This window comes from Dermatophagoides pteronyssinus, unplaced genomic scaffold (assembly GCF_027571235.1).
Source record: "Dermatophagoides pteronyssinus isolate colony J.1.1.1.1 unplaced genomic scaffold, Derpt_VIB-CSIC_2022.12 sq0025, whole genome shotgun sequence".
NCBI lineage: Eukaryota > Metazoa > Arthropoda > Arachnida > Sarcoptiformes > Pyroglyphidae > Dermatophagoides > Dermatophagoides pteronyssinus.
In genome coordinates, this window is record NW_027461549.1 from 252,302 (window position 1) to 277,425 (window position 25,124).

Sequence of the window (25,124 nt, forward strand, 5' to 3'; positions counted from 1 at the left end):
TTTTGTGATTTAAAAAAAAGAGAGAGAGAGTGCGAGTGAGATTAATTTATTCAAAAACAAAAAAATGTTTTCATTTTAATTTAATATTTTAATAAACCCCGAATTGAAATTAAAAATTAAAAAGTTTTTTTTTCCTGAAAATCAAAATCTATTTTCATTAATCGATTCCTTTTATGGTTGAAATGGTTTTGTGAATTTATTCGTGAGTGAATCCGAATAAAAAAAAACATTCGATCAGCTGTTCATCCGAACAACTTGTTGATTATTTTTTATTTTATTTATTCAAAAAAAAAAAAAAAAATGAAACAAGAATTTCTTTCGTAATTCTCAATAGTGAAAACAAAACCGTTTTTGAGAGAAAAAGAATGGCCACAGAAATTCAACTAATATCGATTAATGATTTGGATCAAAATTATGATCTTTGTTGTCGTCATTTATCATTATTTTTACATGTACACCGGACCAATGTACAATTTGAAATTGTTTTACATAGAATTTTAAATCGTGATAAAGTATTTAGGTATGTTAATTTTACAATAATCATCATCACTTTTATTGTTTTGGTTTGTTTCATTAGTCTTTTTAGATCCGATGATCTGGATGAATCACAACGTTATTTTGAAAATTTTAAAGAAAAATTACCATTACTTGAAAAACATTCATCAAATGTTAATGTTTTGAAAAAAGTCTGTGATATTATTTATTCGAATCATTTATCACAAAATATTGCTCATATTAATGTTCATTTGGATGATGTTCAATTTTTTCAACAAAATTCATCAGAAAATTTATCATCATACATTTATTCGGATGATTCGGATGGATATACACCATTATCATTAGCATTCAAATTGAAACGTTCGAAAATTGCATTGGAAATATTATCCAAAGTTTCGTTTCCAACCCGATTGACCAACAAAGATAAAGATTTAAATAATCTATTTCATTTTGTAGCTAAAAATGATTCGAAAATATGTGAAAAATTATGTCAAATAATCGATAATCAATCAATAATACAAAATTTAATTAATGAAAAAAATTTACAAAATGAAACACCATTACATATTGCTTGTCAGGAAAATAATGCTGAATGTATAAAAGTTTTATTGAAAAATGGTGCAAATATTAATAGTGCTTCAACTAATGATAATTATCATTATCATCATCATATTGGATTAAATGAAGAATTAGTCGATAAATTGGATGTAAATGATAAAATAAAAAATGGTGGTACACCATTACATTGGTGTGAAAAATCCGATATTATTGATTTATTAGCAGAAAATGGTTGTGATTTGAATGCAAAAGATTTTGATGGTAATACTGCATTACATATAATGATTATGAAAAATGATTTAAATTGTACACTATCATTATTGTCGAATGGTGCTGATGTTAATTCGATTGGATCCGATGGAAACACGCCACTTCATTTGGCTGTTAAGGTTTGAATTTGAATTTGAATTTATTTTTTAATTCTTTGATGATTTTTCGGTTATTAGATTGATAATTTTGCCTTGGTGCAATCATTAATTGTATTCGGTGCTAATGTTAACCAATTGAATTTGGAAAATCATCATTCATCAAGACATTTAGCCGCTAATTCTAATCTATCGGATTCGAATAAAAAGAAAATGATCTATATTCTTCATTCAGTTGGTGCAATAAGATGTGATTATAAAAAAACTGATTGTAATGAATATTGTTCACCTGATTATACCGATAATGATAATGATTTATTCAATGAAATTTCATTTCAACAAAATTATCTATATAAAGATGAATTTTTATGGAAAAATTTCAATCTAAATAATGATGAACAAAAAAATGGAAAAAAATTATTATGTTTAGATGGTGGTGGTATACGTGGTTTAATACTTATACAAATATTATGTCATTTAGAACATATTACAAAAAAACAAACTGTTGAAATATTTGATTGGATTGCTGGCACTAGTACTGGTGGTATTTTAGCCTTACTTCTGGCATCCGGTTATACAGCATTAAAATGTCGATCAATTTATTTTCAATTAAAAGATAAAATATTCAATGGAAATCGTACACATTCTACGGAACTTTTAGAAAAACTAATCAAACAATATCTTGGTGATGAGAAAAGGCTTTGTGATTTACCATCGAAACCAAGGTAATTTTATTTTAAAAATTCTTTTGAAAATTATAATTCAATTTTATTATTATTATCATAGATTATTCATCACGGCTACAAATGTTGAACATTATCCACCAAAAGCAGAATTTTTTCGTAATTATTTAAACGCTGAACAATTATTATTGAATAACAATATTGAAAATAATGAATGGGAATATTTATGGAAAGTTGCACGTGCAACATCAGCTGCACCAACATATTTCAATCAATGTGAACAATATATTGATGGTAAAATAGTAATTTTGTTGTTGTTTCAATGATTAATCCTCTTGTATCCTCTTCATTAGGAGCACTTGTTGCCAATAATCCAACATTGGATCTTTTAACCGAAATTGAATCGATAAAACGAGCAAATAAAATAATGGTTTGTTATTGATTAATTTGTAAGAAAAAATGATAATTTTGTCATATTTAAAATTCAGGATAAAAACAATAATACAGAAATTTTGGATATCGATGCTATCGTATCGATCGGTACAGGTGAAATGCCAAAAAAATTATTTGAAAGATTAGATTTTGATTTCAATTGGTCAATTTTATCAAGTATGTTGAGAATATATATTTTCCCATTTGTTTCAAATAATTTTTTTTTATTAATTTCAATTTAGAATATCAAAATTTATTCAAAATAATAATCGAACAAGCATCACAATCAAATGGACGTGTTGTTGAACGTGCACAAGCATGGTGTTCAATGATAAATGTACCATTCTATCGTTTAAATCCATTATTATCCGAAGAGATTATACTTAATGAAACGAATAATGTTAAATTATTACAAATGCTTTGGGAAACAGAAGCTTACATTCATTTGAATGCCGATCATATTAATCAATTATCAATTCGATTATTGGATGAGATTACAACATCAAAATCAAATTAAATTACAATTTTTGTAAAAATAAATTATTTTATTTTATTTGATTTATTTTGTTGTATAAAGTAAAAAACAAAAATATTAATGCGATTCATCATGTGCCAATTGTTTTGACAACAAAATCATTCGAACAGGTAAGGCCAGGTATAATCACTTCTGATGGTAATTGTCGTTGATTACGAAATTCAATACGTTCAATACGTTTACGTCGATTTTGAAATGGATTATTATAGATTAAAAATAATGATAGGGCAATTGATTGAAATAATATCGCATTGACGGCTGTCATCATTATACTGTAATAGAATTGTTCATCATGAATCAAACCAAGTCTATACAATAGCACTTGAATTTCTCTATGACCACATCGACCAAAACCATATATTAAAAACAAAATTGCCTGTATTTGATAGCGGAAAAGATTGAAAGTGGTGATCAATTTGAATGCAAAATGCGATAATGCATGTGGAATCAACACGCAAACAATAGACAAAAGCATTAAAGCAGGAATTGAAATGTAAAGAATCAATGGATTACGTCCAAACACTATGGAAATTATATAGCTGGCACCTTGAACAGCAATCATTGGTAATATGATGATTATTATCATATAATACCATACATAACTTCGAACTGGTTGATAAATATCGCAAACGATAGGATAAAATATTATAACGGGTAAGACAATGACCATTTCACACATTGCTTTTGTTGAATAAAATGCGCCAGAACTGTACCAACCTATAGGTAAAATCATAGTAAAAATCAAAGAAAAAACTTTATAAAAATTTCGAAAGTGAAATTACCATTGCGATGTTCGATTCGGAATAATTTCCGCTGCAAAACAAACAATGTAGAAAAAAGGATACAACTAATTATAATCAAACCATTTAGCATGTAAGTTGTATAATGAAAAGTGTGTATAAGATCCATTCTTTCGTCTTTAGAACGTGTACAATCGTTAAAATCTTCATCGAAACTCATACAACCACTAACAAAAACAACATTAACATCAATCAAACTCTTCAATATTACACCATTGAATAAGGTAAAACATATGTACCACAATATAAGAAATTGAGACATAGGATTTCTAATATAGAAATAGAATTGTCGTTGTATCAAAACGATAACAGATCTTAAGGAAAATCGAGTGCGATTGGGATGTGGACCATCTAAAACGTATTGAGTATCAGTCATCAAATGATCTTCGGACCCATTACTTATGATTGAGTGGTTTGCGGAATCGGACATTGTTTTAATTTGAGGATCAGAGTGATTCAAACAGGAATATTTCATAATTTCTTCGACGGCAAATTTTTCATGGTTATTGTCGCGATCAGTAGAAACTAGCTGAAGATGATCATCAATTTGTGATGGTGGACCAGAAAAGATACAGACACCACCTCTGGCAAGAATGTAAATCTGATCGAACAACATTAGCATCTCGGTATTTGGTTGATGAATGGCGGCCACTATTGTGATGTTGTGTTTGTGTGACATTTTTCGCAAACAAGAGATGATCACTTCGGCCGAATTTGAGTCAAGTCCGCTAGTCGGTTCGTCGATGCAAATGAAATTAGGCATTCGTTGCGACATCAATTCCAAAGCCAGTGCCAATCGCTTTCGTTGTCCACCCGAACATTTATTGACAAGTGTGTTGGCCGTATCGATAATATCCAGTTCTTTTAACATTGACATGGCATTATTTTTATGATCGACTTTTTCGCCCAAGTTTTTCAACTTGCTTGCATAGATAAGACTCTGTAGGGCTGTCAACCCTGGAGTCAGGTGCGAAGAAATATCTTGCGTTATGTAACAGGTTCGCAACGGAGTGAATTTGCTGAGGTAGAATCTTGTTTCACTGCTCAATCGAGTCTTGTCTCTGCCGTTCAACACTTTGAGAAAAGAGGTCTTTCCTGCTCCAGACGTTCCCATCAAAGCATTCAATGTTCCGTAACGAAATTGACCATTGAGATTGCGCAAAATATATTTAGGTTCTTCAAGTTTCAAAGCAGATCGCAACTCTAAATATGAGCCAGAATTGAACAAACTCAAGGATCGCCAGGCGATGATGATTCTATTTTTGGAGAATTTTTCAAAGTCAATTTCATCTTCCAGTTTCATTCTTTCGTTTGACTGAATTGAAGTTAAAAATGATTCATTTTTTGAGTTATCATAGTCGATTTTAGCAAAATCAGCGATATTAGACGTTTTTGATGATTTTTTCGATGTAAATTTCCAGCTTTTTAATTCGGTCATCATTAATAGCAATGTCAATATTCGTAAAGCAACAGAATTGATTAAAATCCGATACAGATCGGTATAGACTGTTTCCTGATTGATTTCAAAATCGATCAAAACTGAAGATATTTGGTCTGTATCACACCGATCAATACCATAGAATGCATTCATAAGTCCAACAGCTATGATTTTCGACCCCATTATATCATTAATCATTTTACTGATAGGATTGACGATATAATCATAGTGAAACATATAGCCGTTGTTAAAATCAAGTGGTGCATATGAAATTAAAGATATCGCAACGGCAACTTGAGGATGATTCGGAAATAAGATGCTCAATAATTGGCCCATAGATTGTACATAGAAAAAAAACATCCACATGAATAGGAAAAAATTAGCGAATCGAAACCAATTGATATAACCATCATCAATGAAAGTATGGTCAATTAAGAAGTATATCAATGCTGTCACGTGTAAAGCAAGAATTGTAAAATCCATTAATCGAACAATTACAACCGACCAATATGAAACACCAACACTGTGCCAACCTAAAGACCAATTCAAATGAGATAGGAAACTCGAAAGAACTCACACTCTTACCGTTTCGATGTTCATTTTTGAATACATTTATTAATGAAGAAAAAGTCAAACTGCTGATTGCATTGAATAAATAACCTAACACCATAACGATCATGGATTGATAATAACCATAGTATTCAATTCGATTATCATCCTCGAATTTATCTTGACAAGTTTGATTAATTTCAGGCTTGGTGAAGTTGAGCTTAGAGACGCAAGTATCGGGCTGGACGATATTTTGTTCGAATAAATTCGAATGAATCAAACACACTAAAGTCACCATGAATATTGTGAAAATTCGAGAATTGATTTGTTTGATGAATATCAATTGAAACATTCTTGCGATTTGCAGTAGAAAATCTCCAATTGAAAATGACTTATGATCGACAATGATTCCTTGCGGCAGATATTTCATTTGTGGAATTAAAGGCTTCAATTCCTCTTTCTGTTGTGACAAAGTTGTTTCTGCTAATCGACAGACATTTTCATTATCAGTTCCTTTACAAGCAATGGTCAGGTATTCTTCAATCGGTGGCTTTTTTTTGTCATGAACTAATCCAATTTGTGTTTGAAGATTATGTTGTAACATTGTTGGCAGCCCCGAATATATGCAAACACCGCCTTTGGCCAGAATGTAAAGTTTGTCGAACATTTTGAGAATGTCCGAGTTGGGCGAATGTATCGATGTCAGAATCGTTAATCGATTGTTTGGATCATCAGCTAATTTTCGTAAACAACGTACCATCAACAAAGCAGCATGGCTGTCCAGTCCGGTTGTTGGCTCGTCGACAAACAAAAATGTCGGCGCTTTCAATGACATCAATTCTTGTGCAACAGCGATTCGCTTTTGTTCCCCACCGCTGCAGAGATCGAATCTTCTATCCAGAACTTTTGGGTCAAGCAACAATTGTTTGATGATATTGGTCATATGTTGATCCATTTCGGATCCACCATGCTTGAAGCTGTTATGGAATCGAAATGCATAGTATAGAATTTGTCGAATTGTCATCGATCCAATGATCGTTTCTTGGACATGTTGTTGAACATAACAGATTCGTGGTTTATCGTTTTCTCGACAATTGATGTATATCTCTGAATCGGCAGAGATTCCGGATCGATATTGGCCATTCAAACAATTAAGAAGTGTACTTTTTCCAGCACCACTTGGACCAAGAAATGCGGTAAGACTATTATATTCAAGATGACCATTTAAACGTCGTAAAATAATTTTTCTTCCTTTTAGCCAACTGTTCACTTCATAACGAAGATTTTTCCATACAATCGAAACATTATCATTATGATGATTCTGATCACTAATGTTAAAATTTGTTGAAGAAAATTCATCACATTCTATCGAATTCATTGTTGATCAAAAAGAAATTCTTGCAAAATTTTTATTTTCATAATCATTCATTTGAAAAAATTTTATCATGTTTACACTTGTTTATATATGATATAATAACCATTCGTATTCTTTCTACCCAAATGGCTTCTACGTTGAAAAAAAAGGTGAATTCCAAGGAAAAAAAATTCGATTCGAAAAATGATAGAAAAAAAAATTTTTGATTAACCCTTTATTTTCATCAGAAAGGAGAAGCTATTTTTAAGTTTTTTTTACCTCAGAAATGTTTTTATTTTTCAAACAAAATTTATTGATGTATTTTGTTCTTGCTCTTTTTCGTTTCAAACAAAATTGATAAAATTTTTAATGACAAATATCCCCTTTATCCATGAACATTTTTTAAAAATTCTTCGAACAGAAAAGAAAAATCATTTTGTAATAAACAACAGAAAAAATTAAATTTATTCAATTTTGATCATGATGATGATAATTTTTTTCTTTTGATGATAACAAATCATATCGACAATCAAGGCAATATGTTCATCAAATTTTGTTTCTCCGTAAAAATTTTTTTTCTCTGGAAAAAAAATAAATTTTCAGGAAATTAAACTTGAATTTTTCGAATAACAAAATCATTCGAACAAGTAAGGCCAGGTATAATGACTTTTGATGGTAATTGTCGTTGATTTAGATATTCAATACGTTTAACACGTTTACGTCGATCTTGAAATGGATTATTATATAGACAAAATAATAATATGGCAATTGATTGAAATAATATTGCATTGACGGCTGTCATTATGATAACGTAATAGTAACGTTCATCATGAATCAAACCAATTCTATACAATACCACTTGAATTTCTCTATGACCACATCGACCAAAACCATATACTAAAAACAACATTGCTTCGGATTGATAGCGAAAAAGATTGAAAGTTGTTATCAATTTAAATGCAAAATGTGATAAGGAATGTGGAGTTAATATGGAAATAATCGATATAAGCATTACACATGGAATTGAAATGTAAAGATTCAATGGATTACGTCCAAACACTATGGAAATTATATAGCTGGCACCTTGAACAGCAATCATTGGTAGTATGGTTAATATTATCATATAATACCATACATCACTTCGAACTGGATAATAAATGTCGGTAACAATTGGATACAATACGATTAGGGGAAAAGCAATGAACATTTCACATATTGCTTTTGTTAGATAAAATGCACCAGAACTGTACCAACCTAGAAAGAATCACAAAGAAAAACTAAATAAATATTTCGAATCATAATAGATTGACACAAATTACCATTTCGATGTTCAATTTTAAACAATTTCCTTTGTGACACAAACAATGTAGCAAAAAAGATACAACTAATTATACCCAGACTGCTTATAACGTGATTAACATAATGATAACTGTGTAAAAGGTTCATTCTTTCATCTTTAGAACGATTACAGCTGCTAAAATCTTCATCCAAACCCATACAACCACTTTGAAAAACAATGTCAGGATTGATCAAACTCTTCAATATTACACCATTTCCAATAGTGAAACACATGAACCACAATATTAGAAATTGGGACATGGGATTTCCAAAATAGAAATAGAATTGTCGTTGGATCAAGATGATAACAGATCTCAATGAAAATCGAGTACGATTAGCCTGTGGACCATCTAAAACATATTGAGTATCAGTCATCAAATTATTTTCTAACTCATTATTTAGGATTGATTGGTTTGTAGAATCGGACAATGTTTTAATTTTTGGATCTGAGTGATTCAAAGAGGAATATTTCATGATTTCTTCGACAGCAAATTTTTCATCGTTATTGTCGTGATCGGTAGAAACTTGCTGAAGATGATCATTGATTTGTGATGGTGGACCAGAAAAGATACAGACTCCACCTCTGGCAAGAATATAGATCTGATCGAACAGCATTAGCATCTCAGTATTCGGTTGATGAATGGCAGCCACTATGGTGATGTTGTGTTTGTGTGACATTTTTCTCAGACAGGAAATGATCACTTCGGCCGAATTAGAATCCAGTCCGCTAGTCGGTTCATCGATGCAAATGAAATTTGGCATTCGTTGCGACATCAGTTCCAAAGCCAGTGCCAATCGTTTTCGTTGTCCACCAGAACATTTATTGACAAGTGTGTTGGCCGTATCGATAATATCCAGTTCTTTTAACATTGACATGGCATTATTTTCATGATCGACTTGTTCGCCAAGGTTTTTCAACTTGCTTGCATAGATAAGACTCTGTAGGCCTGTCAACCCTGGAGTCAGGTGCGAAGAAATATCCTGCGTTATGTAACAGGTACGCAACGGCGTGAATTTGCTGAGATAGAATTTGGTTTCACTGCTCAATCGAGTCTTGTCCCTGCCATTCAACACTTTTAGGAAGGAAGTCTTGCCGGCTCCAGAAGTACCCATCAAAGCATTCAATGTTCCGTAACGAAATTGACCATTAAGATTTCGCAAAATATATTTAGGTTCTTCCAGTTTCAACGCAGAACGCAGTTCCAAATATGAGCCCGAATTAAACAAACTCAAGGATCGCCAAGCGATGATAATTTTGTTTTTGGAGAATTTCTCAAATTCGGTTTCATTTTCCAATTTTATTCGTTCATTTGACTGAAATGAAGTTTGAATTAATTCATTATTTGATTTATCGTAGTCGATTTTAGCAAAATCAGCGATAATAGACATTTTTGATGATTTTTTCGATGAAAATTTCCAGCTATTTAATTCGGTCATCATTAATAGCAATGTCAATATTCGTAAAGCAACAGAATTGATTAAAATCCGGTACAGATCGGTATAGACTGTTTCCTGATTGATTTCAAAATCGATCAAAACTGAAGATATTTGGTTTGGTTTACATCGATCAATACCATAGAATGCATTAATAAGTCCATAGGTAATAATTTTCGTTCCCATAATATCACTAATGATTTTACTGATAGGATTAACAATATAATTATATGGAAACATATAACTATTGTTAAAATCAAGTGGTGCGTATGTAATTAATGATAACGCAACGGCCACTTGTGGATGATTTGAAAAAATTATGCTTAATAATTGACCAACAGATTGTACGTAGAAAAAAAACATCCACATGAATAGGAAAAAATTACCGAATCGAAACCAATTAAAATAACCATCATCAATGAATGTATGATCGATTAAGAAGTACATCAATGTTGTAATAAGTAGAGCAAGAATAGTAAAATCTATTAATCGAACGAATACGACCGACCAATATGAAACACCAACGCTGTGCCAACCTTCAGATCAAATACATGTTAAATGCAGTCGATTACAATTTGATGATCGAATGAACTCATAATACAAAATAATCTAACTTACCATTTCGATGTTCATTTTTGAATACGTTTATCAATGAAGAGAAAGTTAAACTGCTGATCGCATTAAGTACATAACCCATCAACATAACGATCATGGATTGATAATAACCATAGAATTCAATTCGATAATCATCTTCCAATTTATCTTGACAAGTTTGATTATTTTGTGGCTTGGTGAAATCAATCGTTGAAACACAAGTATCTGGTTGTAGAATATTTTGTTCGAATAAATTGGAATGAATCAAACACACTAACGTCAACGTGAATATCGTGAAAATTCGAGAATTGATTTGTTTGATGAATATTAATTGAAACATTCGTGCGATTTGCAGAAGAAAATCTCCAATTGAAAATGACTTGTGATCGACAATGATTCCTTGCGGCAGATATTTCATTTGTGTAATTAATGGCTTCAATTCGTCTTGTTGTTGTGACCAAGTTGCTTCCGCTAATCGACGAACATTTTCATTATCAGTTCCTTGGCAAGCTATGGTCAGATATTCTTCAATTGGGGGTTTGTTTCGATCATGAACTAATCCAATATGTTCTTGAAGATTTTGTGGTAATAATTTTGGTACTCCAGAATAGACGCAAACACCACCTTTGGCCAGAATGTAAAGTTTGTCGAACATTTTGAGAATGTCAGAGTTGGGCGAATGTATCGATGTCAGAATCGTTAATCGATTGTTTGGATCATCCGCTAATTTTCGTAAACAACGTACCATCAACAGAGCAGCATGGCTGTCCAGTCCGGTTGTCGGTTCGTCTACTAACAAAAATGTCGGCGCTTTCAATGACATCAATTCTTGTGCAACAGCGATTCGTTTTTGTTCACCTCCACTACATAGATCAAACCTTCTATCCAGAACTTTTGGGTCAAGCAACAATTGTTCGATGATATTGGTGATATGTTGATCCATTTCGGATCCACCATGGTTGAAGCTGTTATGGAATCGAAAAGCATAGTATAGAATTTGTCGAATTGTCATCGATCCAATTATTGTTTCTTGGACATGTTGTTGAACATAACAGATTCGTGGTTTATCGTTTTCTCGACGATTGATGTATATCTCTGAATCGGCTGAGATTCCGGATCGAAATTGGCCATTTAAACAATTAAGAAGTGTACTTTTTCCAGCACCACTTGGACCAAGAAATGCAGTAAGACTATTATATTCCAAATGACCATTTAAACGTTGTAGAATAATTTTTCTTCCTTTTAGCCAACTGTTCACTTCATAACGAAGATTTTTCCATACAATTGAAACATTATCATTATGATGATTATGATCACTAATGTTAAAATTTGTTGAAGAAAATTCATTACATTCTATCGAATTCATTGTCGATCAAATTAAATTCTGGCAAAATTTTCATTCAACACAATTTGCTATATATGATATGTTCATTTTTTTTTTTCTACACAATTTATTAACCAATAATGATTATGATCATCCCATAAAATTCAAAGGAATTTTTTTTTTGAAAATATCCCTTATTCTGATAAGGTATGCTAGTTAATTTTCTCTATTTTTTCTTAAAAATATCACAAAAAGTTAATTTTTTTTTCTTTCCAATCAAAATTGATTGATTGCCTTTAGTCACTTACTATCAGTAATTATCACTTTAACTCTCCCTTTCGCTCTCTTTCCAAAGAATATGTTTCAATAAAATCCTTGAAAATTCTTCACTAACAACGAACGAAGAAAAAATGATAAGAGAAAAAGTCATTTTGAAAGGTACTTACGTATTAGATGCAAGGCGAAAGTTCTAAAAGAACTTAAATACACAAAGACAGCAAATTATCTGCCCCAATCCTCTCTCTCCAATGAATTTTATACTTTTTTGCACTTGAAGTGAAATTTATTCAATTTTTTTTTTCGTTTCATCTGATCAAATGATGATGAAAGGATGATTTTTTTTGATCAAAATCGATGATAACCAAATCGAATAATGACAATTAATTAAGCTTTTTGCCTTTTTTTTTTTGCTTGAAATTTGATGATAAAAAAAAATATTCGAATAAAAAAGATATAATCAAATTCATTCGAAATTGGATTTTCATTTCAGGAATTTCTTTCCAGAAATTTTCTTTGGAAAACTAAAAAAAAAATTCAGGAAATTTTTCATTCTTTTCATTTTGCTGGATTTTGTAATTTTTTTTTCTCTGAAAAGTATTTGGAAATATCCAATTTTCAAATATCTGGGAAACATTTTTCTTTTTTTCGGGAATGTTAATGATACACGAACAACAACAACAACAAAAAACACATTGTTTATCAAACAAACCAAAAAAGAATGTTGTTTTCTGATTTCAAATGAATGTCAATTTTCAATTGATTTGTAATCGGGTATTATATAAATATGAAAATTTCGGGCATCTTTTTTCATTGCAAAACTGTTCATAATTTTCAATCAAAAAGTGTGGATTAAAAGATTTACTGATTTTGCGATTTTGTTCTTTTGTTTTTCTTTGTGAACGAAACCGTGAAAAGAAAATGAAAAAAGTACCAACCGATTCGTATGTTGATATTGAATTATTTCAAAATGATTTAAAATATATTCAACCAGAATTTTTAAGAAAAATTGAATCAATTTTTAAAATAACAACAAATTCGGAAGAAATGGGTTTCCTATTTTTGATTAATGATAATATTTATGCATATGGTAATGATATATGTGAATGGTTATCATTGCAACATGATCCAAAACAACCAAAACAAATTGATATTTTGAATGGCAAGAAAATTATTCAAATTGATTCGGGCAGTAAATTTGTTGTCATTTTAACTGATGATGGACAAGTTTATCTAGCTGGTGGTGATATTGAATGGCAAACCAGTAATACATTGCGATTAATCTCTACCGGTAATGATCGTTTTGAAATGATTGCATGTGGATATTATCATTTGTTATTGTTACGAAATGATGGTATGGTTTTTGCAATTGGATATAATCAATATGGTGTATTAACAATCGATGATCATTCATATGATAATATGGTTGATACTGGTTTGATTAATATTAAACAAATAATATGTGGTGGATTTCATAATTTTGCCATCACCAATACGAATGAAATTTATTCCTGGGGCTGTAATGAATATGGACAATTAGGTCATTGTGATAGAAAACAACGAAAAAAACCAACGAAATTGGTTTCATTTCCTGATGATTCGATTCATAGTCCAATCAAAAATATTGTTGCCGGTTTATTGCATTCATTATTTTTATTCGAAAATGGACAATGTTTTGTTTGTGGTCAATATCAACAACGAACATCATATAATGATTATCGACAAGATTCAATTATACCGATAAAAATACCGATTGAAAATGTACAAAATGTTGCCTGTAAAAATGATCTTTATTATTCATTATTAATGGATCAAACATTCAATTATTATGAATGGGGTATGAAATTGAAAGATAAATATTTATTTTCAATAAAATTTTGTCATCAACAACAACAACAGCAGCAACCAAAATCATTTGCTGCTGCATCAATGAAAATAACTGGATCATCACCAATCACATTTGGCCTAACATCAACCATCTATACATTCGAATCACATTATCCAATATCATTCATGGAATTATTGGATAATCCGGATAATTATGATGTCGAGTTTATTATCGGTAACAAACGTATATTGGCTTCAAAATGTTATCTACGAATGGTATCCAAATATTATAATCGAATGTTTTCAGGTCAATGGCAAGAAAATAAACAAGTAACAATCAAAGATTATAGTTATGATGCCTATTATGCATATCTAATGATGTTACATGATGGTTATATTCAAATTAATCGATACAATATAACCGAACTTATTGATTTGGCCAATTGTTATGGTGATGAACGATTAATGAAAAATTGTAAAACATTTATAGAAAATGATCTTAATAAACAAACATTTTGCAATTATCTTTCATTAATTCAAAAATATAAACTATATGATTTTAATCCAATATATATGAAACTTGTAAAATTAATTACAAATGAAACATTAGAAAAAATTACTGATAATTTTGTTAAAAATAGAGATAATATTATAAAAGTTATTGATTGGTTTTGTGAGGAAAATTCTTTTTGTTAACCCAAAAAAAAACATTATTTCATAACTTTTCTTCAATTTTATCAACAATAAAACCTTTTAATCATTGATGAATTTTATTAAAAAGATTGTTGTTGGGTGTTTTTTTTTGTTGATAAAAATAAACGCGAAATACCAATTTGAAATATCTGGATGGATCATTATAATTATATCTGGATGATCTGAAGATTCGGAAATGTTAATGATATAAACAAAAGAATGTTGTAATACTTTTAGATTGAATGAATGAAATGAATGTCGTTTGATTGATTTGTAATCTGGTATATTATTATAAATATAAATGGATTTTTGTTTCGGACATCTTTTCATTGCAAAACTGTTCAAAATTTATAATTTTTAATCAAAAATAGTGTGCATTAAAATATTTATTGATTTTGGAAGGCGATTTTGTGATTGTTTTTTGCTCTCTCTCTCTCTCTCTCTCTCTCTCTCTCTCTCTCTTTTTTGTGAAGGAAAACGAATTTTATGAGGATAAACGATGAAAAAATTACCAAGTGATTCTTACGTAGATATTGAATTATTTAAAGATGATTTAAAAGATATCGATGAGGAATTTATTCGAATCATCGAATCGATTTTTAAAATAACCGCATTAAATGATAAGAAAATAGGCTTCCTATTTGTAACCAACGATGCTACTTATGCTTATGGTGAAGAAATTTGCAAATGGCTATCGTTACAACATGATCCCAAACAACCACAACAGATTGACATTTTAAATGGCAAGAAAATTATTCAAGTCGATTCGGGCAATGAATTTGTTGTCGTTCTGACTGATGATGGACTAGTGTATCTAGCCAGTTTTAATTCAAACTGGAAAACGTACAATACTTTTCGATTGATCTCGACCTGTGATGATGATCGTTTTGAAATGATAGCATGTGGATATTATTATTTGTTATTGTTACGACAAGATGGCAATGTTTTCGCTCTGGGAAGTAATTCTATGGGTCAATTGGCCGGTAATTTACACTCATCGTATGATACTTTCGTGAAAACTGGTTTAAATAATATCAAAATAATAGCTTGTGGCTCGTTGCATAGTCTTGCTCTAACCAATACGAATCAAATTTATTCTTGGGGCTGGAATAACAAGGGACAGTTAGGTCTAGGGGATAGAAATAATCGAAGAACACCTTCATTGGTTTCATTTCCTGATGGTTCGATTGATAGTCCAATCAAAAATATTGTGGCTGGTTTAGGCCATTCTTTATTTTTATTGGAGGATGGTCAAATTTTTGGATGTGGTCATGGTCAAGGCAATATTAATAAGCAAAATGCAAAAGTACCAACAAAAATACCTGTTGAAAATGTGCAAAGTGTGGCTTGTAAAAATCATCAGATTATTTCATTGGCTTTGGATCAGTCATCACATTATTATGCATGGGGTAGAGTAAAAAAGAAATTTTTTCCTCCCAGAAAATTGGATTGTGGACCGAAATCATTCGCTGCAGCATCAGTAATGTTATACAAATCATCAATCACTTATGGCTTAACATCAACCATCTATACATTTGAATCAAATTATCCGATATCATTTATTGGATTATTGGATAATCCGAATAATTATGATGTTGAATTTATTATCGGTGACAAACGTATATTGGCTTTGAAATGCTACCTGAAAATGTCATCAAAATATTATAGTCAAATGTTTTCGGGTGAATGGCAAGAAAATAATAATAGAGTGGTGATTGATGCTTATAGTTATGATGTATATTATTCATATCTAAGGATGTTACATACTGGCCGAATCCAAATCAATCAATCCAATATAGCCGAATTTATTGATTTGGCCAATTGTTATGGTGATGAACAATTAATGAAACATTGTCAAACATTCATGCGAATGGTTCTAAATGGAGGGACTTTATTCACTTATCTACCATTAATCAGTAAATATAAACTTGATGGAATGAATGATAAACTTGTCGAATTAACTATCAAAGATGTTATACCGAAAAACAAAAACAATATTACAAAATTTTTGGAATGGTTTTTCGAACAACAATCTTTTTGTAAAACAAAAGATTTGCCTTGCAAACGAAAAAAAACAACCTAAAATGACGATAACTGAAAATGATTTTCTATTCGATTCTCCTGATTGATACATTTGACTATTATAACATTTTCATTTTTTTGTTTTGTGTAACAATGTTAATCATCAACAAAAATCATTGTTTAATTTCGATAGATAACCAACCAAAAATTTAATGATAATCTTTTGAAAAAAAATATTACCAGAATTTCTTAAATTGATTTCATACGAGCAACAAACTTTGATTAAATAAAATTTTGTCTTTTTTTAAAAATTAATGAAACATTGTCAAATATTTATTGAAAAATTTCTAAATAAATCAACCATATCTACTTATTTATCATTGATAATCGATTATGAATTATATAATTATGAAATGATTTCAAACAAATTATTAATATTCAAGAATATTTTATCAAAATTTGTTAATGATAATCTTTCAATGAATAGTAAAAATTTCATGAATTTTCTGGAATGGTTTTCTCAACAACAACAAGAGTAATTTTTTTCTGTTTTATGATAATCATCATTAAAATTATTGTTCAATGTATATGATCAACAACAATATTTTATAACCCTCCATCGTCACATTAAATTTGTTTTTTTTGTTGTAATTTTCATTTGAAATCAATTAAAAAATTACTTTTTATTATTATCTCATAAGAGTATCTTTTTAATTATAAATATAACTTTATTATTATGGATATGCAATTAATCATAAGTATTGTTTATGATTTAATCCAATTTTTGGAAATCTGGCCATAAAAAAAATAGATCCGGGATGAGGGAGATTTTCATTGATGATAAAGATGTATCCAGAAATTTTTTAGTTTGTTTTTTTTTTTTTTTTGATGAAAATGCACACAATATAGAGGGGTGTAAAGGTATTTTCAACCCATTATGATAAACATCAATCAAGTATGACCAGATCCTTGGAGACTCCAATCGTTTCAATCCATTTTTTTTTTTTGCTTTGTTGGATGAGTGTTTGCCATTGTACACACTGTTTGTCATTTGAGATTCTGTCTGGCTCTGGTATTGTGTGCATTACATTTTATAATTTGTTTGTGTATTGTGTAGCAGACCATTGTTGAATATTGATTTTTTTTGCTGCGAACAAAATTGAATTTTCAACAAAAAAAACGATGAAAAAATTACCAACCGATACTGATGTGGATATCGAATTATTTCAAGATGATTTAAAAAATATCGATCGGGAATTTATCCCAAGCATCGTTTCTATATTTAAAATATCCACACATGCTAGGGAAATTGGTTTTCTATTTATAACCAACAACAATACAACCTATGCTTATGGTGATGATATATGCAAATGGCTATCGTTAAAACATGATCCCAAACGACCAAAACAGATTAACATTTTAAATGGCAAGAAAATTATTCAAGTCGAATCCGGCAATGAATTTGTTGCAGTTCTAACTGATGATGGATTAGTGTATCTAGCCAGTGGTGATTCAAGATGGAAAACAAACAATACTTTGCGATTGATTTCCACCGGTAATGATCGTTTTAAAATGATAGCATGTGGAATGTTACATTTGTTGTTGTTACGACAAGATGGCACTGTTTTTGCTTTGGGTTATAATAGATATGGTCAATTGACCGGTAATTCAGAGTCATCGTATGATACTGTTGTGAACAATGGTTTGACTAATGTCAAAATAATAGCTTGTGGAAGTGAACATAGCCTTGCTCTTACCAATACGAATCGAATTTATTCCTGGGGCTGGAATGACAAGGGACAGTTAGGTCTAGGCGATACAAATAACCGAAGAACACCATCACTTGTTTCATTTCCTGATGGTTCGATTGATAGTCCAATCAAAAATATTGTGGCCGGTGCAATACATTCTTTATTTTTATTGGAGGATGGCCAAATTTTTGGGTGTGGTTATGGTCAACGCCCTATTAATGATAATGAACAAGATGCAAAAGTGCCGACAAAAATACCCATTGAAATTGTGCAAAGTGTGGCTTGTAAGAATTATCACCTTACTTCATTGGCTTTGGATCATTCATCACATTATTATGCATGGGGTAGATTAAATTATAGAAAATTGTTACCACTCAAAAAATTGGATGGTCAACTGAAATCATTTGCTGCAGCATCAGTAATGCAATACAAAACACCAATAACTTATGGCCTAACATCAACCATCGAAACATACGAATCACATGTTACAATATCAAATATTGTATTATTCAATAATCCGGATAATTATGATGTCGAATTTGTTATCGATGACAAACCAATATTGGCTTCAAAATGTTACCTAAAAATGGCATCAAAATATTTCAGTCGAATGTTTTCTGGTGATTGGAAGAATACTGATAGTGTAGTCATTAATGATTATGGATATGATACATATTATTCATATCTGCGTATGTTACATGATGATTATATCCGAATCAAACAATCCAATATAGCCGAACTTATTGATTTGGCCAATTGTTATGGTGATGAACGATTAATGAAACTTTGTCGAACATTCATACAAACAGACCTGAATAAACAGACATTATTTACATATTATCCATTGATTGACAAATATGAAATTGATGAAATGCAAGACAAACTTGTCCAACTAACTATCAAAGATGTTTTACCAAAAATTACAAACAATATTTCAAAAAACAAGAAAAAAATTAGAAAATTTCTTGAATTGGTTTTATCCGAGCGACAATCTTTTCTTAATTAACAATTTAAATTTGTAATTTTATTAATGAAAAAAATTGAATTCAAATTATTTTTGTAAATTTCAAAAGAAGTAAAATAAAAATGATAATAATAATAACAGTTTGCAAGGTACATTGTTCAATTGATCCTTTTTTTTTTTGAATAAAGTATTATTATGGATATGCAATTAATCTTAATCGCAAGTGTTGTTTAATCCAATTTTGGAAATCTGGCCATAAAAAAAATAGATCCGGGATGAGGGAGATTATCATCGATGATAGAGATGTAGCCAGAAATTTTTTAGTTTGTTTTTTTGATAAAAAGCAAACAAAATATAGATGGGTGTAAAGGTATTAATTATGATAAACGATCATTTATGACCAGTTCCTTTTGTGACAATCAATTTTTTGTGTTTTTATGGTTGTTATTGCACACTATCGTCTATCATTTTGAGAATTTTGCTCAGGTATTGTGTTCATTACATTCGATGATTTGTTTGTGTATTGTGTAGCAGACCATTGTTGTGAGAGAGAAAAAAAAACGATGAAAAAATTACCAACTGATACTGATGTGAATATCGAATTATTTCAAGATGATTTCAAAGATATTGATCACAAATTTATTCGAAACATTGTTTCCATTTTTAAAATAACCAATGAAAATTGGAAGAAAATTGGTTTTCTATGCATCACTAACAATGCAACTTATGCTTATGGTGAAGAAATATGCGAATGGCTATCGTTAAAACATGATCCCAAACGACCACAACAAATTGGCATTTTGAATGGCAAGAAAATTATTCAAATCGATTCGGGCAATGAATTTGTTGTCGTTCTAACTGATGATGGATTAGTCTATATAGCCAGTAGTGAGCCAAGATGGCAAACGAACAATACTTTTCGATTGATCTCGACCTGTGATGATGATCGTTTTGAAATGATAGCATGTGGACAATTTCATTTGTTATTGTTACGACAAGATGGCACTGTTTTAGCTATGGGATGTAATTCTAAAGGTCAATTAACAGGAAATTCAGATTCATCGTACAAGATTTTCGTAAAAACCGGTTTGAAAAATGTTAAAATAATAGCTTGTGGATTTGGCCATTGTTTTGCTTTAACGAATAAAAATAAACTTTATTCATGGGGTTGGAATTGTAGTGGTCAATTAGGTTTGGGAAATACTTTTGATCGAAGAAAACCTTCAGTTGTTCCATTTATTAATGGTTCGATTAATAGTCTAATCAAAAATATTATAGCAGGTCCATATCATTCTTTATTTTTATTGGAGGATGGTCAAATTTTTGGATGTGGTCTTGGTCAACGTCACATTAATGATAATAAACAAGATTCAAAAATGGCTACAAAAATACCTATTGAAAATGTGCAAAGTCTTGCTTGTAAGAATAATCTTGATTTTTCATTCGCTATGGATAAATCATACAATTATTATGTATGGGGTCATGGTGTAAACAAATTATCACCGGAAAAATTAAATGGTCAATTGGAATCATTTGTTGCAGCATCAATATTGCTATTAGAATCACCAATCACTTTTGGTTTAACAACAATCGATACATGCGATTTAAAATCAAATAATCAATTATTCAATAATCCAGATAATTATGATGTCAAATTTGTTATCGATGACAAACCAATATTGGCTTCAAAATGTTACCTAAAAATGGCATCAAAATATTATAGTCGAATGTTTTCGGGTGATTGGAAAAATACTGATAGTGTAGTCATTAATGATTATGGATATGATACATATTACGCATATCTACGTATGTTACATGATAATAATCATATCCGAATCAAACATTCTAATATAGCTGAACTTATTGATTTGGCAAATTGTTATGGTGATGAACGATTAATGAAACATTGTCGAACATTCATACAAACAGATTTGAATGAACAAACATTAGTCTATTATCTTACATTGATTGACAAATATGAATTTGATGAAATGCATGATAGACTTGTCCAAATAACTATCAAAAATATTTTACCAAAAATTACAAACAATCTTATAAAAAACAAAAATATTATTTACAAATTTCTTGAATTAGTTTCTTCTGAACAACAATCTTTTCTTACAGAAGAATGATTTATTGTATCAAAAAAAAAAAAAAAATTATTAAAAAAAAAATCCATCTTCCAATATTCGAATTAAGCTATTCATTGTCGTCGTTTAGATTGTATTTTCTGTCTTTTTTTTCAACTTTATAAAGATAAATTCAATGTAAATTCAATTAAAAATTGCTAATAAAAATTCAAAAAATTTTATCGATTTTTGATTATTTTTTTTTTTTCGTTGCTGCTTTTGCTCAATAGATCAATAACAGATCAATAATAATAAATTCCAAATTGATTATTATTGATTTGGCCAATTGTTATGGTGATGAACGATTAATGAAACATTGTCGAACATTCATACAAACGGACCTGAATGAACAGACATTATCCATTTATTTTCCTTTGATTTACAAATATGAACTTGATGAAATGCACGACAAACTTGTCCAACTAACCATTGAAGATGTTTGGCCAAAAATCCGTAATAATATTTTGGAAAACAAAGAAAATATTATGAAATTAATTAGACCTCTTTTTTCTGAACAGCAATCTTTTTTTTGGAAAAAAATAGTCAAAAGTGACAATCAAAAATGAATCTTTTAACCCAGAATTTTTGCCCTTTTTTTCTATTTGATTGCGAATACCGTACGTCGCATGCTGAACAAACAAAAAAAAAAAATATGCCTGCATTAACATTACAATTTTGGACAGCTAAAAAAACGTGTTGCGCAAGCACACTTTAATGTTTTCTTTTCGATTTTCTTTTTTCGAGCATATATGCAACGATGATCTAACGATCGTGTAACCTTTTTCATTTCGTTGTTTGTTTTCAATTTGTGTTTTTTCTTACAAAATTTGTTGTTAATTATCAAATCAATCAATCGAATAATAAATTGTTCAGTGTTTTAGTGATACTGAAGTGGATATTGAATTATTTCAAAATGATTTAAAAGATATTCCACCGCGCGATTCGAAAGGCAGCACGCTTCCTTGAAACAGCATTACAAACACAGTAAGAATTTCAGGAACGTTGCGTTTTCTTTGGCTCATCTCCACCAGGAATCAACTGAAAATGATTTTCTATTCGATTCTCCTGATTGATACAATTGACTATTATAACATTATTTTTGTTTTGTATAACAATGTTAATGTTATGAATAACTAATAGTTTAAACTATTAGATGTATTTCAAAAACATTTAAATCGATTGAACTTTAGTTCAATGTTAAATTTTCTTATAAAACCATTGTTTTTCTTATTATTATCAACAATTAAAAATAAAGTTTAAAAGTTAATCAAATTTTTAAAAAAACTTTTTTCGTAATAAAGTATTATTATGGATATGCAATCAAGTGTTGTTTATGATTTAATCCAATTTTGAAAATCTGGCCATAAAAATAGATCCGGGATGAGGGAAATTATCATCGATGATAGAGATGAATTCAGAAATTTTTTTTTTTTTTTTTGATAAAAATGGACACAATATTCATTAATTGTACCTCTTTTTTCTGAACAACAATCTTTTTTTTTTTAGAAAAAAACAATCAAAAATGAATCCAATTTATTAAGCCAGAATTTTTGCCCTTTTTTTCTATTTGATTGCGTATACCGTACGTCCATGTTGAACAAACAAAAAAAATATGTCTGCATTAACATTACAATTTTGGACAGCTAAAAATAACGTGTTGCGCAAACTTTATGCGCACGTTAATGTTTTCTTTTCGATTTTCATTTTTTCGAGCATATATGCAACGATGATCTAACGATCGTGTAACTTTTTTCATTTCTTTGTTTGCTTTCGATTTGTGTTTTTTGTTTTCGAAAATTCGTTGTTAATGATCAAATCAATCAATCAATCAATCGAATTGTTCAGTGTTTTTGCAGACCATTGCTGAAAACCTTTTTTTTGCTGCTAATAAAACTAAGTTTTCAAGAAAAAAAACAATGAAAATAATACCAACCGATACTGATGTGGATATTGGATTATTTCAAGATGATTTAAAAGATATTGATCAGGAATTTATTCCAAACATTGTTTGCATTTTTAAAATGTCTTTGGGTCGAAATAATTTTCTATTTATGACCAATGATGCAACCTATGCATATGGTGATGTAATATGCGAATGGCTATCGTTAGAACATGATCCCAAACGACCACAACAGATGGGCATTTTAAATGATAAGAAAATTATTCAAGTCGATTCCGGCAATGAATTTGTTGTCGTCTTAACTGATGATGGACTAGTGTATCTAGCCAGTGAAGATAGAGATTGGAAAACGAACAATACTTTTCGATTGATTTCTAATGGTAATGATCGTTTTGAAATGATAGCATGTGGGTGGGGACATTTGTTGTTGTTACGACAAGATGGCACTGTTTTTGCTTTGGGTTATAATAGATATGGTCAATTGACCGGTAATTCAGAGTCATCGTATGATGAACTTGTGAACACTGGTTTAAAAAATGTCAAAATAATAGCTTGTGGAGCTGGCCATTGTCTTGCTCTAACCAATACGAATGAAATTTATTCTTGGGGCTGGAATGACTATGGACAGTTAGGTCTAGGTGATACAAATGTCCGAAGAACACCTTCATTGGTCTCATTTCCTGATGGTTCGATTAATAGTCCAATCAAAAATATTGTGGCCGGTGCAAGTCATTCTTTATTTTTATTGGAGGATGGTCAAATTTTTGGATGTGGTTATGGTCAAAACCCTATTAATGATAATGAGCCAAATGCAAAAGTGCCGACGAAAATTCCCATTGAAAATGTGCAAAGTATGGCTTGTACAAATTATCTCCATATTTCATTTGCTTTAGATCAATCATCACATTATTATGAATGGGGTAAATTAAATAGTAAAAAATTAGTTCCACTCGAAAAATTGAATGGTCGACCGAAATCATTTGCTGCAGCATCAGCAATAGTAAATAAATCACCAATCACTTTTGGCCTAACATCAACCTTCTATTCATTCGAATCGCATGATACAATATCAAATATTGGATTATTGGATAATCCGAATAATTATGATGTCGAGTTTATTATCGGCGACAAACGTATATTGGCTTGTAAATGTTATCTGAAAATGTCATCAAAATATTATAATCGAATGTTTTCGGGTGATTGGCTAGAAAATGATCAAGTGATTATTAAAGATTATAGTTATGATATCTATTATTCATATCTACGTATGTTACATACTGGCCGGATTCGAATCAATCAATCCAATATAGCCGAACTTATTGATTTGGCCAATTGTTATGGTGATGAACGATTAATGAAACATTGTAAAACATTCATACGAACGGATCTAAATGAACGAACTTTATTCATTTATTTTCCTTTGATTGATAAATATGAACTTAATGAAATGAATGATAAACTTGTCCAGCTAACCATCGAAGAGGTTTTACCGAAAATTACTAACAATCTTTTGGAAAACAATGAAAATATTAACGAATTTCTTAAATTTTTTTTGTTAAGCGATAATCATTTTTTGAAAAATATTTGTCAATAATATATTTTGATAATTAATAAAAAAATTTTGTCCCATATGCCTGTATTAACATTTCAATTTTGACAG

The 25,124-nt window shown here is 30.1% G+C and overlaps 8 protein-coding genes and 1 long non-coding RNA gene across 9 annotated transcripts; 7 read left to right on the forward strand and 2 right to left on the reverse strand.

The window, feature by feature from the left end:
* Positions 1 to 85: 85 nt before the first annotated feature.
* Positions 86 to 3,137, forward strand: LOC113789091 (85/88 kDa calcium-independent phospholipase A2-like). The gene is made up of 8 exons (XM_075823297.1): positions 86 to 202; positions 335 to 520; positions 578 to 1,445; positions 1,503 to 2,146; positions 2,208 to 2,398; positions 2,458 to 2,534; positions 2,593 to 2,713; positions 2,779 to 3,137. The coding sequence occupies exons 2-8, from the start codon at positions 366 to 368 to the stop codon at positions 3,051 to 3,053; spliced, it is 2,331 nt and encodes a 776-aa protein (XP_075679412.1). The 5' UTR covers positions 86 to 202; positions 335 to 365; the 3' UTR covers positions 3,054 to 3,137.
* On the reverse strand, positions 3,050 to 7,236 carry LOC113789092 (uncharacterized). The gene is made up of 3 exons (XM_027338579.2): positions 5,895 to 7,236; positions 3,854 to 5,842; positions 3,050 to 3,788 (listed from the first exon to the last, which is right to left on the reverse strand). The coding sequence occupies exons 1-3, from the start codon at positions 7,234 to 7,236 to the stop codon at positions 3,142 to 3,144; spliced, it is 3,978 nt and encodes a 1,325-aa protein (XP_027194380.2). The 3' UTR covers positions 3,050 to 3,141.
* On the forward strand, positions 6,912 to 7,690 carry LOC142645859 (uncharacterized). Its single transcript, XR_012846895.1, has 2 exons — positions 6,912 to 7,054; positions 7,117 to 7,690. It is a non-coding gene; the product is annotated as an uncharacterized LOC142645859 (long non-coding RNA).
* On the reverse strand, positions 7,553 to 11,993 carry LOC113790850 (uncharacterized). Its single transcript, XM_027340556.2, has 3 exons — positions 10,603 to 11,993; positions 8,532 to 10,520; positions 7,553 to 8,466 (listed from the first exon to the last, which is right to left on the reverse strand). Exons 1-3 carry the CDS (start codon positions 11,942 to 11,944, stop codon positions 7,820 to 7,822), a joined length of 3,978 nt encoding a protein of 1,325 aa, XP_027196357.2. The 5' UTR covers positions 11,945 to 11,993; the 3' UTR covers positions 7,553 to 7,819.
* Positions 11,994 to 12,989: 996 nt separating this feature from the next.
* LOC113790857 (RCC1 and BTB domain-containing protein 2-like) lies at positions 12,990 to 14,763 on the forward strand. Its single transcript, XM_027340562.2, has one exon. It carries the CDS (start codon positions 13,100 to 13,102, stop codon positions 14,699 to 14,701), a length of 1,602 nt encoding a protein of 533 aa, XP_027196363.2. The 5' UTR covers positions 12,990 to 13,099; the 3' UTR covers positions 14,702 to 14,763.
* Positions 14,764 to 15,041: 278 nt separating this feature from the next.
* On the forward strand, positions 15,042 to 16,984 carry LOC113790852 (RCC1 and BTB domain-containing protein 2-like). Its single transcript, XM_075823298.1, has one exon. The coding sequence runs from the start codon at positions 15,198 to 15,200 to the stop codon at positions 16,779 to 16,781; it is 1,584 nt and encodes a 527-aa protein (XP_075679413.1). The 5' UTR covers positions 15,042 to 15,197; the 3' UTR covers positions 16,782 to 16,984.
* Positions 16,985 to 17,662: 678 nt separating this feature from the next.
* Positions 17,663 to 19,575, forward strand: LOC142645846 (RCC1 and BTB domain-containing protein 1-like). The gene has a single exon (XM_075823259.1). The coding sequence runs from the start codon at positions 17,903 to 17,905 to the stop codon at positions 19,475 to 19,477; it is 1,575 nt and encodes a 524-aa protein (XP_075679374.1). The 5' UTR covers positions 17,663 to 17,902; the 3' UTR covers positions 19,478 to 19,575.
* Positions 19,576 to 19,852: 277 nt separating this feature from the next.
* On the forward strand, positions 19,853 to 21,750 carry LOC113788465 (RCC1 and BTB domain-containing protein 2-like). Its single transcript, XM_027337918.2, has one exon. It carries the CDS (start codon positions 19,999 to 20,001, stop codon positions 21,565 to 21,567), a length of 1,569 nt encoding a protein of 522 aa, XP_027193719.2. The 5' UTR covers positions 19,853 to 19,998; the 3' UTR covers positions 21,568 to 21,750.
* A 1,461-nt stretch (positions 21,751 to 23,211) lies between these two features.
* On the forward strand, positions 23,212 to 25,095 carry LOC142645854 (RCC1 and BTB domain-containing protein 2-like). The gene has a single exon (XM_075823283.1). It carries the CDS (start codon positions 23,481 to 23,483, stop codon positions 25,056 to 25,058), a length of 1,578 nt encoding a protein of 525 aa, XP_075679398.1. The 5' UTR covers positions 23,212 to 23,480; the 3' UTR covers positions 25,059 to 25,095.
* The last annotated feature ends 29 nt before the right edge of the window (positions 25,096 to 25,124 follow it).